The sequence below is a fragment of the Trichomonas vaginalis genome, chromosome III (assembly GCF_026262505.1).
Source record: "Trichomonas vaginalis G3 chromosome III, whole genome shotgun sequence".
Taxonomy (NCBI): Eukaryota; Parabasalia; order Trichomonadida; family Trichomonadidae; genus Trichomonas; species Trichomonas vaginalis.
In genome coordinates this window covers 5,423,468-5,439,749 of record NC_067205.1, presented here as the reverse complement: position 1 = coordinate 5,439,749, position 16,282 = coordinate 5,423,468, and the positions used below count along the sequence as shown (strand labels likewise).

The 16,282-nt window shown below is 35.6% G+C and overlaps 10 protein-coding genes and 5 pseudogenes across 15 annotated transcripts, besides 2 other annotated features; 3 read left to right on the top strand and 12 right to left on the bottom strand.

The window, feature by feature from the left end:
- Positions 1-13,328: part of a mobile genetic element that runs on past the window's edge.
- Positions 10-456, bottom strand: TVAGG3_0646650 (uncharacterized protein; the record flags this gene model as incomplete). Its single annotated transcript, XM_051241468.1, has 1 exon — positions 10-456. One exon carries the CDS (start codon positions 454-456, stop codon positions 10-12), a length of 447 nt encoding a protein of 148 aa, XP_051088055.1.
- On the top strand, positions 493-1,128 carry TVAGG3_0646640 (protein of unknown function, DUF4106 family; the record flags this gene model as incomplete). Its single annotated transcript, XM_051241467.1, has 1 exon — positions 493-1,128. A coding segment is annotated over one exon (636 nt), but the record flags the coding sequence as incomplete, so codon positions are not given.
- Positions 2,251-2,811, bottom strand: TVAGG3_0646630 (KilA, N-terminal/APSES-type HTH, DNA-binding family; the record flags this gene model as incomplete). The annotated part of the gene is made up of 1 exon (XM_051241466.1): positions 2,251-2,811. A coding segment is annotated over one exon (561 nt), but the record flags the coding sequence as incomplete, so codon positions are not given.
- On the bottom strand, positions 2,900-3,310 carry TVAGG3_0646620 (organellar and viral DNA polymerase type B; the record flags this gene model as incomplete). The annotated part of the gene is made up of 1 exon (XM_051241465.1): positions 2,900-3,310. The coding sequence occupies one exon, from the start codon at positions 3,308-3,310 to the stop codon at positions 2,900-2,902; it is 411 nt and encodes a 136-aa protein (XP_051088052.1).
- TVAGG3_0646610 (organellar and viral DNA polymerase type B) lies at positions 4,283-4,603 on the bottom strand (the record flags this gene model as incomplete). Its single annotated transcript, XM_051241464.1, has 1 exon — positions 4,283-4,603. The coding sequence occupies one exon, from the start codon at positions 4,601-4,603 to the stop codon at positions 4,283-4,285; it is 321 nt and encodes a 106-aa protein (XP_051088051.1).
- Positions 4,697-5,179, bottom strand: TVAGG3_0646600 (organellar and viral DNA polymerase type B; the record flags this gene model as incomplete). Its single annotated transcript, XM_051241463.1, has 1 exon — positions 4,697-5,179. One exon carries the CDS (start codon positions 5,177-5,179, stop codon positions 4,697-4,699), a length of 483 nt encoding a protein of 160 aa, XP_051088050.1.
- TVAGG3_0646590 (uncharacterized protein) lies at positions 6,958-7,818 on the bottom strand (the record flags this gene model as incomplete). Its single annotated transcript, XM_051241462.1, has 1 exon — positions 6,958-7,818. One exon carries the CDS (start codon positions 7,816-7,818, stop codon positions 6,958-6,960), a length of 861 nt encoding a protein of 286 aa, XP_051088049.1.
- TVAGG3_0646580 lies at positions 7,875-10,011 on the bottom strand (annotated as a pseudogene). The gene has a single exon. A coding segment is annotated over exon 1 (2,137 nt).
- Positions 10,056-10,639, bottom strand: TVAGG3_0646570 (annotated as a pseudogene). Its single transcript has one exon. A coding segment is annotated over exon 1 (584 nt).
- TVAGG3_0646560 lies at positions 10,695-11,137 on the bottom strand (annotated as a pseudogene). Its single transcript has one exon. A coding segment is annotated over exon 1 (443 nt).
- Positions 11,689-12,208, top strand: TVAGG3_0646550 (annotated as a pseudogene). The gene has a single exon. A coding segment is annotated over exon 1 (520 nt).
- TVAGG3_0646540 (phage tail repeat-like family) lies at positions 12,234-13,298 on the bottom strand (the record flags this gene model as incomplete). Its single annotated transcript, XM_001291063.2, has 1 exon — positions 12,234-13,298. The coding sequence occupies one exon, from the start codon at positions 13,296-13,298 to the stop codon at positions 12,234-12,236; it is 1,065 nt and encodes a 354-aa protein (XP_001291064.2).
- Positions 13,329-13,495: 167 nt separating the features above from the next.
- Positions 13,496-14,314, top strand: TVAGG3_0646520 (annotated as a pseudogene). Its single transcript has one exon — positions 13,497-14,314. A coding segment is annotated over exon 1 (818 nt).
- A 4-nt stretch (positions 14,315-14,318) lies between these two features.
- On the bottom strand, positions 14,319-14,561 carry TVAGG3_0646510 (serine threonine-protein phosphatase family; the record flags this gene model as incomplete). Its single annotated transcript, XM_051241461.1, has 1 exon — positions 14,319-14,561. One exon carries the CDS (start codon positions 14,559-14,561, stop codon positions 14,319-14,321), a length of 243 nt encoding a protein of 80 aa, XP_051088048.1.
- Positions 14,562-14,579: 18 nt separating this feature from the next.
- TVAGG3_0646500 (uncharacterized protein) lies at positions 14,580-14,942 on the bottom strand (the record flags this gene model as incomplete). The annotated part of the gene is made up of 1 exon (XM_051241460.1): positions 14,580-14,942. One exon carries the CDS (start codon positions 14,940-14,942, stop codon positions 14,580-14,582), a length of 363 nt encoding a protein of 120 aa, XP_051088047.1.
- A 475-nt stretch (positions 14,943-15,417) lies between these two features.
- Positions 15,418-16,282: part of a mobile genetic element that runs on past the window's edge.

The window sequence follows — 16,282 nt, the reverse complement described above, 5'->3', positions numbered from 1 at the left end:
ATTTTATTTTTACATGTCATATCTCCCCTTCTCTGGCTCTGGTTCTTTCTTCTCTTCTTCTACTTTCTTTTCTTTCTTTTCTCTCTTCTTCTTCTCTGGTGGAGTTATGTCAAACTTCTCAGAACCATATTTTTGTAAAAGTGCTTTGTCATTTAATAGCTCTTCTATTCTGTTTTCTATTTCATTTTCAAGAACAGCGCATGTGTCTTCTTTACATTCTAAGAAGTTTTGTTGGACTTCATCTCTCCAAGAGGCGTCATCTCTGTCAACAAGTCTGTCATTGACAAATTTTAAGACTTCTCTGCTTAAGGTTTTATGGTTCTTGTCATATTCCCAGAAACAGAACTTTAGAACAAATTCACCTTTCTTGTTTACACTATGTAAGATTTTATGGTCGACAGATGTTTTGCTGTCGAAAAGCTTGTCTCGAATATAGATAGCGAAATCGCTAGACATTTCCTAAAAGATAAAATTTTTAATTTTTCTAAAAATATGTTAGAAAAAAAGTTTGCTGACATTGACAAAAAATTTGAGAATGTTTTAAACAAGAACAAGAGGAAGTTGGAAAATGCTCAGATAAAACCCATACATGACAAGTTCTTATTTGCTCAGAATGGTATAACAGGTCTAATTGCACCACCTGGGTCGGGTAAGACTTTCACTTATCTTAAAATGGCTGCACAACAACAAGAACTAGATGAGAAGAACCCATTCTATGAGTTAGTAGTCATTTGTAGTACTTCTGGTCAATTTGACCAAACCGTCAATTCGTTCAAAGATATTATAAAAAAGTCTAAGTTAGTATGTATAAAAGACTCTGAGTTGTTGGATTGGATAAAGAAGTACCAAAGAAGAGTTTTGAAGTACAATGCTATAAATGAGTATGTCAATTCTAAGTTTAAAGACCCAAATGAGGAAATGCAGAGAATATTAGAGAAGAAACACTTCAGAAACAAACAGAAAGAGATAGAATACATTTCGAAGAAATTGCAATCTTACGATTGGAAGACTTACCCTCACAGATGTCTTCTTATCTTAGATGACTTTGCTTCTCATCCTTTGTTAAAGAACAGAGAACAAGACATGTGTCGAATTCTTAAGAAGCTCAGACACTTTAACATCTCTGTTGTCATTTGTGTACAGACAGCCAAGAGTTTAAGTAAGGATGTAAAGAGAATACTTACTGACATTGTACTTTTCCCCGGATTGTCCGAAGACGATTTCATGGAACTTATGAAAGAGTCCATGGCAGGTAAGTTTGACAGACATGAACTATGGGAGAAGTACAAAGTCATACAAGACCCTCATACTTCTTTCAGAATTCACATCTACGCGAACAAAGTTCAAATTGTAAAAAGTCAAGCGTAAAAATGTAAGTGTTTGAGTCTTAGTCTGTTGTGGTGCTGGGGCTGTCGGTTCTTCTGGCTTTGGAATGGACTCGGTTGGTGGTACGTCAGTCATCCGTTTGTGTCCTGTCGGAAGGAAGGACTTTTCCTGTCGGAAGGAAGGACTTTTCCTGTCGGAAGGAAGGACTTTTCCTGTCGGAAGGAAGGACTTTTCCTGTCGGAAGGAAGGACTTTTCCTGTCGGAAAGAAAAACTTTTCCTGTCGGAAAGAAAAATTTTTCCTGAAGGAAAGAAAAATTTTTCCTGAAGGAAAGAAAAATTTTTCCTGAAGGTCGGCCAAAAAGTTCTCAATTTTCGAAAATTTGAATGGTTTACGGACGGACAACAAGAAAAATTTTTCCTGTTGGAAAGAAAAACTTTTCCTGTCGGAAAGAAAAACTTTTCCTGTCGGAAAGAAAAACTTTTCCTGTCGGAAGGAAGAGTTCTTCCTGTCGGAAAGAAAAACTTTTCCTGTCGGAAAGAAAAACTTTTCCTGTCGGAAGGAAGGACTCGGAATGCCAGAAGGACTCGGACAAGACAATTTACCATCTAGAGCTACCTGAGCCATCTTTGGTGTCAAGCTTGAAAAATAAATGGTTCATTTACTCTTTTTCTTTGAAGTTATCGAAATACTCTGTTATCTTTTCCTTCAGTAGCGGTAAATCTTCTTTGAATGTAAGTATTGTACAACCTTTCATATCATAGTGTGTTTGAGGTAACGTATCTTGAACTATCTGTTTAACATCTTCATTCGGTGTCATTGAAATCGGTAAGTTTTCGCGATAGAACCAATTTCTGTCAGATTTGTAAATCTTAGCTAAGTCGTAAAAGCTTTTGTTGTTTCTTCTGACTAAATGCAACATAACCATATCTCTGTCTTCTTCATTTTCCATCTCTTCAGTGTAAATCATATACTTATAGTTCTTTTCCTTTCCTTTTGGTACCGAACGTGGTATTCTTTTCTGTATGTTTTTGTCTTTGGATTCAATGACTTCATCTTTTGCTTGAAGTTTCTTTTCCATCTCTTCACGTTCTTGTCTGTGAATTTCGTCAAGAAGTCTGTAAATATACCAAGCATAACGAGGCGAAGCCCACATTGCAACAGCATTTACAAGAAGTCTATGTACATACCAACCTCTCAAACCATTTGGCAAATTTTTACGATTTTCATAGAGTTTTGGCGACCCCGAAAAAAGTCGGTCTCGCTGTGCTTCGCTCAAAAGTTCTTGTGTGCTTTGGTTTTTGAACCAATCGTCTGTATGTTTGATATCTGGTGCAAAACATGCTGTCAAAATACTTTGCATTTGGTACATGTCATCTTTGACCGAACGAATGAGACGTAACTGTTTGTTAAACTGAACCCACTCGTATTCTTCACTTATGGCTTCATGAACGATAGCAGTTGTTGTGTTCTCTGTTGTTGACATTTCTGTTCTTACATACAAAATAAAAAAATAAAAAAAAATAAAATTAGCGTTATTTTCTATCTTGTATAAAAGACCAAAAATAAACGCTTTACATGTATTTTTCAGCAACTTCGTCAAATAATTTTATAGCTTTGTCGATCTCATCTACTTCAAACGTTTCTTTACCTTTCGTGGGAGCACCATACAATTTCTCAAACTTTTCAAGTAGTTCTGTTTCAGCAGCTCTCATATCGTTAACAAACGCAACCTTAACTCTATTGACTATACTGTCATATCTTTGAGTTATATTAAATGTTCTTCCTATCTTATATCTCTTTGTATTGAAGTCCTTCGGTTTCTGAACGATGTAAAGTAAGCCCTCACTGCAACGTTCCGTATCGAATGAACCATATGTTATGAAATTATATCCAACAACTGGGTCAATCCAGAACAAAACTACTGGTATAAGACTTTTGTCTATAAGATATGCTCTTGTTCCATAGAATCTTACCGATATCATAAGCTCAGGATTTTTTGTCAAAATTTTCTGAGTAGAAGCATTTTTAACCCAGTCGTGGGATGTTTTCTTTTCAGATAGTGTTAAAATGTCTGACAAAGAATATTTTTTGTATTTCTTTGAGTATCTTACGTTTAAATCACCAATTCTAACCACTTTGGTCTCATTGTCTATCTTTTTAACTGTTTCAAACTCAGTGCTTGTCATTTCCTGTTCTTACATACAAAATAAAAAAATAAAAAAAAATAAAACTAACGCTGTTTTTTTATCTTGTATAAAAGATATGATTTCAGGGATTTTTTTGACGAAGTGCAAAAGTTCTCTTCGTCAAAAAAATACAGTTATATCATGAAATTTGGTCATTTTTTCACGATTTTCATGAGTTTTAGGCGACCCCGAAAAAAACCGGGGTCGCAATTTTTCACGATTTTCATAGAGTTTTAGGCGAGTGGTTTTTTTTTACTACTCGCAATTTTTCACGATTTTCATGAGTTTTAGGCGAGTAAGATTTTTAACGTACTCGCAATTTTTCACGATTTTCATGAGTTTTTTTTACGATTTTCGTACGGAATCTCTATCCTCGATTTTCCTGGGGTAGCAAACATATGAGGAAATTCATGAAATTTGGTCATTTTTTCACGATTTCAGGGATTTTTTTTACGAAGTGCAAAAGTTCTCTTCGTCAAAAAAATACAGTTATATCATGAAATTTGGTCATTTTTTTACGATTTCAGGGATTTTTTTTACGAAGTGTCAAAGTTCACTTCGTCAAAAAATACAGTTATATCATGAAATTTGGTCATTTTTTTCAGCCAAAATATATTTTAGATCTAACCAGGTCCCTCGGTCCCTCGGTCAAATGAACTTCTCTGAAAAAGTGTGACAACATGACATTTTGACAACAACACAGGAAATAGACTTCATCGTCAATGAGTGTAAATCAGGCAAAAATATATTTTAGGTGCTACCTCTTTTTCACAAGCGTTTTACATGGTATATGTTGTGATGGTTCATGACTTTAAACAGTTTTGTAGCTTCTATTTCTTCACGAAGGATATCAAAAGTTTTAACGATACCGAAAGTTTCTTTATATTTCTTCTTGACATCAGATAGAAGGAAATCGTTAGCAGTTGGATAGTTTTTGTTCAGAAATGTCAACATGTCCATTTTATCTTCTGCTGGTTTCTCTGCTTCTTTCTTTAAGTCAGTATAGTCTTTTCGCATACGTTCTATCTCTTTGACGGAGTAGTTATATTTCTTCATTGCTGCTTTACATTTTGAACATTGTGGGTTCATTTTTGCATTATATTCTGAAACCTTACCTGCTAAAACAAGTAAGGCGTAGATGGTTTTCTTTAACTCAAAGGCTGCTGGTTTTATTTGTCCGTTCTATACTTTACCTCTTCTATCTTTATCTCTTATCTGCCATACACATTTTGCAACTAACGAAACAAAGTTGTCGTAGGTCTTAAACTCTTCAGATTTGTATATGTCAATGAAATATACCATATCGCAGTCTTTGTGGTTGCAATGAAATCCAAGAAACTCATAGTTTACCTTACGTATGAACTTCTTGGTTTCTACTGAGTCAGTTGGTTTCACTTCTATTTCATCGAATTCAGGAATAGTAAGCTTTTGTTGTTGTATTTCAGGAATTTTAGGTAGATGTTCCACCAGGTCCTGCATTTCATAAAGATACTGTTCATTTGTTTCATCCTTTGCAGTGCAATCTAAATCTCCTTGGAGAAGTTCTTGCTTTATCTTCTGGATTTCTGTTTCGAAAGTATATGAAGAAGGAATGAAGCTTTTCATCTCTACTAACATAGATGTTGGGTTCATGACTAACGAGTTTGGTGCTGTTGTTGCTGACATGTTCTTACAATAAAAATAAAAAAATATTTTTTTTAAAAAAAACTAAAATATATTTTTGCCGAATTCAAGAGTTTTGTGTGTTTTCTACGGTGGGGCCAAAAAGTGGCTCGACCTCAAAACAAGCATTTCGTGAAGAATATACCACCCGCCGGAATTCCGGCAGGTGCTTTTTTTATACAAAACATATACGAAGAAGTCTCAACAAAACAAGCATTTTGTGAAGAATATACCAACCGCCGGAATTCCGGCGGTTGCTTTTTTATACAAAATTCAACGGGTGAAAGAATACGATGAAGAAGTCTTGACAAAACATTGACGATGAAATTCATGAGAAATTAGATGATGAAATCTATTTCCTGTGTTGTTGTCAAAATGTCATGTTGTCACACTTTTTCAGAGAAGTTTAAATTACCTGGTGACGTAGTGACACCTAAAAACCATCTAACCTAAAATATATTTTTGCCGAATTCAATAAAAATAAAATGGTTCATTTACTCACAATATTTTTGTACAAAAGGACCCCAACCTTTTAACCTCTCTTCTGCAGCTTCTAATGAAACTTTAGCGAGTTCATATTCTCTAAATTCTCTCTTTAAATCTTCTTGTTCCCATTGGTCTAGTTCGTATGGAGAGTCTCTATAACCAGAACATATCTCACGTTCATGTTCTATTTGTTTTTCATGCATTTTTCTAACTTCTTGTTCGAACAAAGGTTTTGCATTCTCTACTGTATCTTCAAGTTCTTCTTCATCTAATTTCTCATGAACTTTCTTGTCTATGGAGTCCAGAATTTTTCCAACTGCTATGCAATATTTTGGAGAAGCCCACATTGCTATATAGTTTACAAGTCTTGGGTCTACATACGTTCCTCTAACCTGTTTGATTTCATCGGGAATTCCTGCATGAACTGTGTATAAAAAGCAACCGCCGGAATTCCGGCGGTTGGTATATTCTTCACAAAATGCCTTAAAATACTCTTCCCAGGACTTATTTTCCAACAACTTTCTAAAGTCTTTCCTAAACTGTTGACACATATTTGTTGCATTTATATAACCATCCTTGTCTCTACGTAAGACTTCAATACCGTTGTAAGTGCCTTTTGTGAATGTTTCGCCATTAGATTTGTTCGTGAACGTTTTTGCTTCGACTGTCATACTGTTCTTACAATAAAAATAAAAAAATATTTTTGGCTTAACCGTCGGACATTCGTTTGTGGCTTAACCGTCGGACATTCGTTTGTGGCTTAACCGTCGGACATTCGTTTGTGGCTCGACCTCAAAACAAGCATTTTGTGAAGAATATACCACCCGCCGGAATTCCGGCGGTTGCTTTTTATACAAAACATTTACGATGAAGAAGTCATGACAAAACATGTACGATGAAAGTCTTGACAAAACATATACGATGAAAGTCTTGACAAAACATATACGATGAAAGTCTTGACAAAACATGTACGATGAAAGTCTTGACAAAACATGTACGATGAAAGTCTTAACAAAACATATACGAAGAAGTCTCAACAAAACAAGCATTTTGTGAAGAATATACCAACCGCCGGAATTCCGGCGGTTGCTTTTTTATACAAAATTCAACGGGTGAAAGAATACGATGAAGAAGTCTTGACAAAACATTTACGATGAAATTCATGACAAAACATTGACGATGAAGTTTATTTCCTGTGTTGTTGTCTAAATGTCATGTTGTCACCATTTTCAAAAAGATGTTAGTTGACCGAGGGACCGAGGGACCGAGGGACCTCTTCACCTAAAATATATTTTTCAATACTTTTTCAGCACTTTTCCGTAGTTGTATATGAAAGACAATTCGAGATAAAAGTCGTAGTACAATGGAATAATATGCTGCACACCGTTTGTTGTGAACCAGACTTGAAAGTCAGAGAAACTGTTACTAGGTGGTTCGTAGAATTTAGAAGCAAAGTCATAGAAGTCCTTACCGATACATAGAAAACTGTTGTTGCTTGAACTGAAACTTGCATGACACATGACATTTTGAGGGTCGAACACGTTTCTATAAACTGTCAAATCTGTTGGTGGGAGTATAAATTTAAACGGACCGTCAGGTGGCAATGGTTCGTTCTGGTTTAGTAACCGAAGAAATTGTGCCCAAGAACGTTTGTCCACCCCCCAATATAAAAACTCTGTATCTCTTGGAGGGTTAATTTCAATCTTTTGAAATGAAACTGTGGAGTTCATCTTGTCGTATTCTAGTTTTAGATAGTATGTTCCATTTAGTAAAGAGTGGTATTTTTCTTGAAATTCCCAGTAGTATTTGTTCATTTGAGTTTGAAAGTCATTTAGAGTTTTTTCAAGACTTTCGTCTGAACGAATTGTAAAGATTTTCATTTCATCAAATTTTTCTATTAGACCATCAGAACCTTTATACTGACCGTGAAAATATACTGCGAACATGAATGCATTAGTTCTATTTGAAAACAAAACTCTTCTAAATCCTATTGCCTTTGCATCTGAAGGACTTTGAAGCCAGCGAATTGGATAGTCAAACCTGTATGTTTGGGATGAAATTTCTTCATCTGAAATAGTCCTGCCAGCGTTTGTAAAGATATAGTCTAACGGTTTTGTATCTGCTACTTTTGTTCTTTGTTTTTCAACCTGAAGCATTTTATATATGTAAAAATATACTGTTTTAAAAATGTTTTAAAATGGTATGCAATGTTTTATTTCATGCAATGTTTTATTTCTGTGCCGTCTTCTTTAACACCCCAATATTTCCTTTTCGATATTACATGAACTTCGGAAAATACCTTGTCTAGCTTAAAAAGGCCCATCTTTTCACCGACTAAACCCATTTCAATGAGTTTGTTATACCCTTCCTCGTTCGTCATGAGTGCATCGATGTTCTCATAGTATACCTTCACTTTCGATTTAACATCGGAGAAAAATTTGTTGTAGTTGTCGAGGACTGCCTTTGCGAACTGAGGATAAGACCAATGTTCGACAATAGGTTTTACTGTGGTTACTGAGCCACCTTGACCTTCGGTGAACTCGTATTTCAAAACAAAAGGGGAGAACCTTTCAACAAAGTTGTCGACCTTCTCATAGTGTTTACTCTTCATCTTTTGAGGTTTCTTAATGGAATACCCCCATGTCGAATTCATAAGCAATTTGATTGTCATTGCAAGTTTGGGGTTTGAAGCTTTCCTAATATCATACAGTTGTTGTATGACTTTTCCAACTGTATAGTTCTTTCCCGGGAACTCACCATCTTCGTTTGGAATTCCAGTCGGGATATATTGGACGAACCTCATGTACGCAGCGTTAAGGTCGACATAGTATATTTTTTCATATGAGTCGAACTTGTCGCATCCAATCGGCCCAGTTCGTGGAAATTCAAGTGAGTCTCTTATCTTCTGAGAAACCTCGCCTGTTATCTCATAGACATCGTCAAAGCAACCTGTTTCATATAAAATTTTCTGACCTAACTCTGATGCTCTCCAATACAATTTGACGTCGATTGGATGTCTCAATGGAAGTTTGTTTATAGCATCTTGAAGTTCTTGCAACCTCATTGGAAGTTCTTCTGGTTCAGGTTGGTATCCGAACAATCCAACTCCTTTTGGAGCTGTGTACTTCTTTTGTGCTATAACCTTGTCCGGAACAACTTTTGGTCTTACCAACAATAAAAAGTTTGTTTCGTCTTTTGGTACAAAAGTTTCTGTCAGCTTGTCATCTGGAATTGGTTCCAACAAGCCTTTCTCGAAAAGAATGTTAACAGCTCTGACAATGTTGCATTTGCCTTTTCCGAACAATGGGTGTGTAAGACTTTCGTTCAACATGAAGTGGTTGTGGACAAGTACAATCTTCAACCATGGCAATTTGAAGTCAACTACATAGTCATCGTGCGAAGAACCTTTCTCAGTCGGAATGTTGACTCGGATATTGACATTTGCCAACGGTGCAACTTTTGACAATTGCCCTCTGAGAATGTACCTTGTTTTCACACATGACTCAAGATACTTCATTTTCTCATCTGTAACAAGACCAGAGTTCCTGAGACATGTAAGAATACAAGGTTCATTGACAATTTTTTCAATTGAATTGTAAATTCCATACCTGGTTAAGTCAATGTCAGACTTATTTCTGAACGGGAAATACCCAGCATGTTGTCTGACTGCTTGAGGGTTGGGTTGGTACCATTCAAACTTCACGCTTGCAATTCCTTCAATCGCATTCAAAATATCTGAGTCGGAGTCAAACATTTGTTCTCTCTTTGTAGTCTTGAAAGCGTCAAGAAGTTGTGCGGCTGTTGTGACATTGCCATGCATAGTATATATGACCATCCAAATCTGTTACGGTTAGTCTGAGATTGTATCCTTTCTTATTTCCGTCTTGTATGGCAGCAAGTACTCCCATGAAGCCTTCTTTGTTCTTTCCTTCGTCAAAATTTACTGTAAAGGTTCGACCAGAAGTAATTTGACTTCTAACTTCGCGATACTTTTCATACGCATATCTTGTTCTTTCCATGGGAGCATGTGCGTCTTCACCTTTTCCTTTTTTCCTTCTCAAAGGATGCAATTGTTCGTCATGTTTCCAGTAGAATCTGGCAAAGCCGTCGTGTCCTTCAACCTGTGGCTCAGTAACATCGAAAGGCATGTCCATAAGACGCTCTTCTTCTAACCTCTCAAGTCTGTTTGGATAATTTGCGCGTGCTGTTTCTAAGTCCATTTCGTAGCGAAGACCAGACAATTTGTCATAGACTTTTATTGGCTTTCCCTTCCTATATTTAAACTTCTTTGAAACTCTCCAACCATATCTTTCTAACTCTGCTTTTATTCTAGCAGACCTTCTATCCATTCTATACGGGGGCATTTTTATAAAAATAAAAAAATGTTTTTTCTTTACTTTACGTAACCACCCGCTGCCAAAAGTCTTTGACGCCAACCCATACCAGCTAATGAAGGTTGGCTTGGTTTAGTATTGAAACTAACCTTTGGTTTTGGTTTATCTTCAGTTTTTGGCTTCCCTTCTTCTATCGGTTTTTCGTCACTTTTCGGTTCATCTGACTTTACCTCACTTGCTGGAATAGTTGTGTCGTTAACATCTTCATAAATGTCATATGCCATCTGTTTCTGTTTTCCTTTCAACTTTTTGTGTTTGTTGTAAAGTTTAGAATATTTCGACTCTAAGTCAATGAGATGTTCTATAATGAACTGTTTGTCAGTGAAGTAAACTTTTCCATCTGTTGTCTCGAAATTCCTTCAGACTTCAATATTTTATTTGTGAGAGTCTGTTTCTTTTTTGAGATACTTGCCGTTCCATTTTTATGAAAAGTGACTTTGTAGTTAGGGTTTGTATTTCCAGACCTCACACTTTCTATTATTGAATTTTTCTCTTCATCTGTAAGTTCTTTGACAGGTTTTGACAATGGTTCTGAACTTTTTGTTTGTGGTGTCAAATCTACCGTTTCAACTTCTTCGGTCATTTCATCTCAGTAAAAAATTTTAGTTTGGTTTGTTTTCAACTGGTTGTTGAGGTTTTTAAGTCGGTCTAAAACTTCCTCTGAGGTATAGGAAGAACTTGACAAACACTGGTTGTGTAACTGCTGGAAGCCGACAAAGCCATCTTGAGCCATTTGTCTCAATGCTGTATTGTTCATTTCATCTCAGTAAAAAATTTTACATTCCCACGTTTGAGGCGGTTGAGGTTGGTTGTTGTTTACCCACTGTTGTGCATGGTTATATCCTCTGTTAAAGAATCTTTCACCTTGGTCCATGTAGTGTCCTGCTTGGTTATAGTAGTCATTTGCTTTGTTATAGTAGTTTCCTGCTTGTCTTCCTACATTGTCCATCCATCCTTGAACTTTTCCTCTTGTTTCAGGATTTGGAATAAGATTTGCTGCATCTCGTGCTACATCCCAACCTTTCTGTACGGTTTGTATAATAGGTTGTGCTTTCTCTTTCAGTATACCTAAAGTACTCAAAATCTTCCTTCCCAATTCCAAATGCACCTCTGGCTAGTGTTCCCACTGCGGGCAAAATCTAGATGCGACTCCTGCTATTGCGCCAAATAAACCCATTTCTTATGGGTTAAAAATGACGAATTCAAACAAGGACCGTATGTTTCTAAAGCGACAAAGAAAGCACTCATGGTAAAAATCTTTAGTTCAACACCAAATGCTTGGTTTATGGATATCTTGGAAAACATTCCGAGGTATAGAGAAGATGGACCACCATACTGGTTTAATATTTGTCGGTCAAAACACAAGATACTGTGAAGCCATACATTACAGTCCAAAAATATTTTAGATGTGAAAACTGCTTTGACAATATTCGTTGACAAATACCATCCAACAAAACTGACATCTGACTGTGAAAGTTCTTTCAATCAGACGATATTAAAAACTATCTGCGTTCAAAAAATGTAAACCAATATTTCATTGTCGACCAAAACCATTCTGCTCTTGGTGTCATTGACAGTTGTATAAAAATCTTAAGAGACTTAAACCAACCACAAGGCGGTGAAGCAAATGAAATGTCATATGACGACAAGTATAGACACTTCTCCATGGCAAAGATGAGACAAGTTTTAAATATTTACAATAACCGTAAACAAAAAGGTTTGGGAAACCACTCCCCCGAAGAAATGAAAAACAACCCTGACTTAGAGAAAGACTATATATTTAATAGTTTAGTCAAAAGAGACAAACAAGAAAGAATGCCAGGCTTCAAACTTAAGAAAGGTGACAAAGTAAAAATAGAAATACCTAAACGCGACCCATATGAAAATACTATTGACTATGACAACAATGGGAACTCGACAGGTACTCACATTCGTGTTCGTAAAAATAGAAGAAAGTATACAAGAGAATATTATGAAGTTTTAGGCAAACATGGCAAAATGTACAGACTGCAAGCAGAAGATAAAAACTACTATTGTCAGACCTCGTTTCAAACTTGTCAAAGTTCAAGGTGGTATACTTTCAAAGACAGTTCCTAACAAATATAAGACAACTCCTGACGAATATGCTAAAGAAGTTGAAAATGACGACTAAGCATTTCTATACCATGCGTAAACTGTCATGTAAGGTGGCATGTAGTCTTTACTTTGTCCCGTTGTTTGCGTATACCTGAAACGCGATGTGTATGGTTTCCTTCTCCCTGTGTGCTACCCCAGAAACAATTTATAGCAAACTGAACGTCCTCTTTAACATCATATCCTTTACCTTTTTTCATTGCTGACCAATCCCAAAATCTATGCTTATGCCAACCTGCTTCAGATGTACTTAAATCTATGTAGTGACTGTGTGCAGGTAGGTTTTCACCTGAAATCGTTTTACTTCCACCTGTTTCCTTTGAAGAGTTTGCACAATACAAAAACCTGTCGACTATTTGAGTCCAAGTTCCAAAACCAAGTACTACTTCTGGTCTGGTAGAGTTCATTGACGTGTAAATAGAACCTATAGGATATAGTGTTTGAAGTATTTCTGTCTTTAATGTTTGAAGCTCTGTTTTGTCAGCTTTTTTATCATATAAATCTTGAGCAGTGAATTTAACATTGTTTTCATCCTCCATGACATAGACATTTCTACATCTAGTGTATTTCATCGTCGTTATGTCTTCATCCGATGTTAAACCTTGTGGAAAGTTAGGAGGTTTCCAATTTAATACATCCCCACCAGTTCCATCAGCTCCTTCAACCGTTCCTTCAATATTTTCTATACCAACAGTTGCGAAGAAATCGTGTGTATGTCCAACGTCACTTTTCTTGTTTAAGGTTTCTTGTAAGTTTGTAATATCAGATATGGTATGTGTATGAGTCTTTTTAGAATATTCTTTGTCAGCTCTTGTCACTTCACTTGACATTTTATTGTCAACATATGTTTTATCTGCCTTGTCATCTAACTTTTCTGGTAGTTCATCTACGTCATAGATGTTATGTGTATGATGTTTTTGTGGGTATGTTCTATCTGTCCATGCGAGAATATAGTCTCTTGTTGCATCTACATACTCTTTGTCAGCTTTGTTGTCAATATCTGCCTTCAAAAGAAGTTCATCTATAGGTTTCTCGTTTAAAGTTCTTTTTGTTGGATTTATACAAACAGTATGGTTCTTACTGTCTTGAAACAGAAACTCATCTGTCATTGGGTTTATCGTCAGTTTTAAGTTTCCTTCTTTCAATGACTCAGATATCTTAGAATAGTTTGAAAAGTTTGTTGTGTTCTTATTTAGAGCTTGTACAATGAGTTGTCGGTTGTGTTGTATTTCTCTCATAGACGCTGTTTCTTTCGACATTTTTATTCTAGATAAAATATGCTTTCAATAGAAAAAGAAAATTCAAGAGTTGCTACAACTAAACCATTAGATGAACTTTTTACTAACGTCGGTCAAAAGTTTGAGACAGAGACCGTAAAGCATGAAGGCTATCGTTTTGACTACCCACTTAGATGGTTAAGAGACCCATCCGTCACAAAAGCTGTTGGCTTTCGTAGAATGAAGTTCATTTCAGAAGCCATACATGGTTTCCCATTTACGGTCGCTTTTGAAATTCGATACTATAACAAAGAAAAACGTACGTATGAGAAATTTGAACAGGGAAAACTTTTACAAGTGAATTTGCTTGTAAACTTAGAAACAACTCTTCAAGCTTTTCAAGAAAAATAAACGATATCTATCTCGAATATGCAAAACAGTACAACATTGACGAAGGAGAGTACCATCTCGATATTGTTTATGACAGGAAAAATGCAACTGTTAAATTCAATAGAATAGAAGACCTTGGAGAAGACGTTTATATTTCTACAAAATATAACAACTTGGCATGGTATAGATTTTTGAGGATGTTAAATCAGCCTGCAGAATATCCAGTACACCCGGACTTTTATGAAGTCGAAAACCCTAATGGAACATATGAAAATGTTTTCGACTCAGATGCTATTATCGTTCATGCTTCATTTTCTGGTGCACAAAACTCTTTTTTATGCTTGGCAAATGACTTTTACGAAAAACCTACAAAGCTATATGAACCACCGAGTGGAAGTATTTCAGACTTTCAAGTATGGTTTACTACAGATGGAAGAAAGAGAATAGTTCCATTATACCACGCGTTTTACTTAGAACTTAGTCTCATATACAACTACTATCGAACGGTAAAAATATAATTTTTTAATACGGTTGAGGTGTTGGATTTGGTTGCCAACTAGACTGTGGTGCAGGTTCAGGTTGTTGTATAACAGGAGCTTGTTCTTCTGGTTCAGGGTCTTTAGGTATAATACCAACGAACTGACCTACTCTTTTACCAATATTTTTGATACCGTTCCATACTCCTCTTCCGACAGATTTTATTCCATTCCATATACCTCTTCCAACTCTTCTGAAGAAGTTTCCTATTCTTCCAAAGAAACCCATTTTACTATATGTAAAAATCTAATGTCCGCCTAGTCTCTTACGTTTCCTTCTGAGTTCCATAGCATTTTTTAACTGGAGCTCATACATTCTATTTCTCCTCTGGTAGAAAACATACTCTGGGTCAACTCCTGTGTTCGCGTCATCTGCATAGAGTTGTTTATATCCCACTTCAGGGTTTGTATAAAACTCTTTCCATCTCATATTTGCATACCATGGTGGCAAACCTAACGCAGCGTCATTTGACATGGCAGTTTGCATTTGTACATCTGTTGGCACTTGACCATAGTTTGCCATTGCAGTTTGTATTCTAACTTCATTTGGAATATTCTCTGGGTTTGGTTGTCCGGGTTTCTGTGCATTCGCTAAGTTCTGTGCGTCCATTTAATATTAGATAAAAATATCTCTTACGAGTACATATGCTGAACATTTGCTGGTATTGGTTCATCTTCATATTCTCTATATCTTTCTGCCACGTCAAATAAGTAAATGACACAATGGAAAAAACCTAAAACAAGTAGTCCTATTTCAAACCACATTTACTTACCAATAAAATTTCTTTGTTATGACACTTTCTCCGGTTTATAGGACCTCTCTCATATTCTATCTTATCGTATCTAAACTCATAGTCATGCATATCCTCTAACCATCTCATGACACTTTCCAAACCACTTTTATCGGATGTAAAGTAAAAGCATGGATGGTTATGTAAAACGTCTAAAGTTTCTAAAGAGTCTCTCAAAGTCCAGTCTACTTGGTATTGAAAATCATATGTGTTATAGAACGGCGGGTCTACTATAAAGAAAACATTTTCCTTGTTTTTATATTTTTCATACAACTCTGTCCAATGACATCTCACGAGTATATAAGAATTTCCGAAAAAGTGACACCCAAAAAGTGACACTTTCAATAGGGACTAACACTTAAAAAGTGACAATTTAAAATTCACAATAAATAAAAATAATAAATTTTTTAGTCTATTAAATTATTCTTTTCTTTGAAATCCTCTAAAAATTCTTCGAAATGTTCTAAAATATAATCTGGAGAATTATAACAAAATTCATTAATTTCTAACATATACGTATCTAACAATTCATTTGGAATTTCAAACGATCTTAAATATGTAATTGAATTTTGTATCTTCTCATTTATTTGAGAAAGTTTTTCTTCAGCATTTTCCAATAAAAATCTTAATGGATTCAAATTGGCTTCTTGATTCTGAACAAAATTTAATACTTGGTATAAACGTGATTGAACTTCTCTTTTCAATTTTGTTTTATAATCTGTCAATCGAGGCTCGCGAATTCTAATTGAAGGCATAAAACCTGTTTGAAGTAAATCGTTTTTAATACGATAAAAGTAATTGGGTGCAACTTCTTCTAAAAGATTTTTGACAAAAACATCAATTCTTTGATTTTTAACGCAGCCAAAATCGTGATATTTTATCTTTTTAAATAAAGATTCAGAAACGTTATTCACAACGGTTAATTCATTTGGTCTGGCAGCGGCTATCCACATCATAGCCAACAATTCCTTATACAAAATTCAAAAACTTGGGTGCAATCAGAACTGATTGCACCCAAGTTTTTGAATTTTCTTGAGGGAATTAAAGGGTGAGAGATTTATAGTCTATCTATATATCTCCCACCCTCTAATTCCCTCCCTGACAGCGGGAAACTTTGTCTGAATGTTAAACTATTCAGACAAAGTTTCCCACTGTTTGC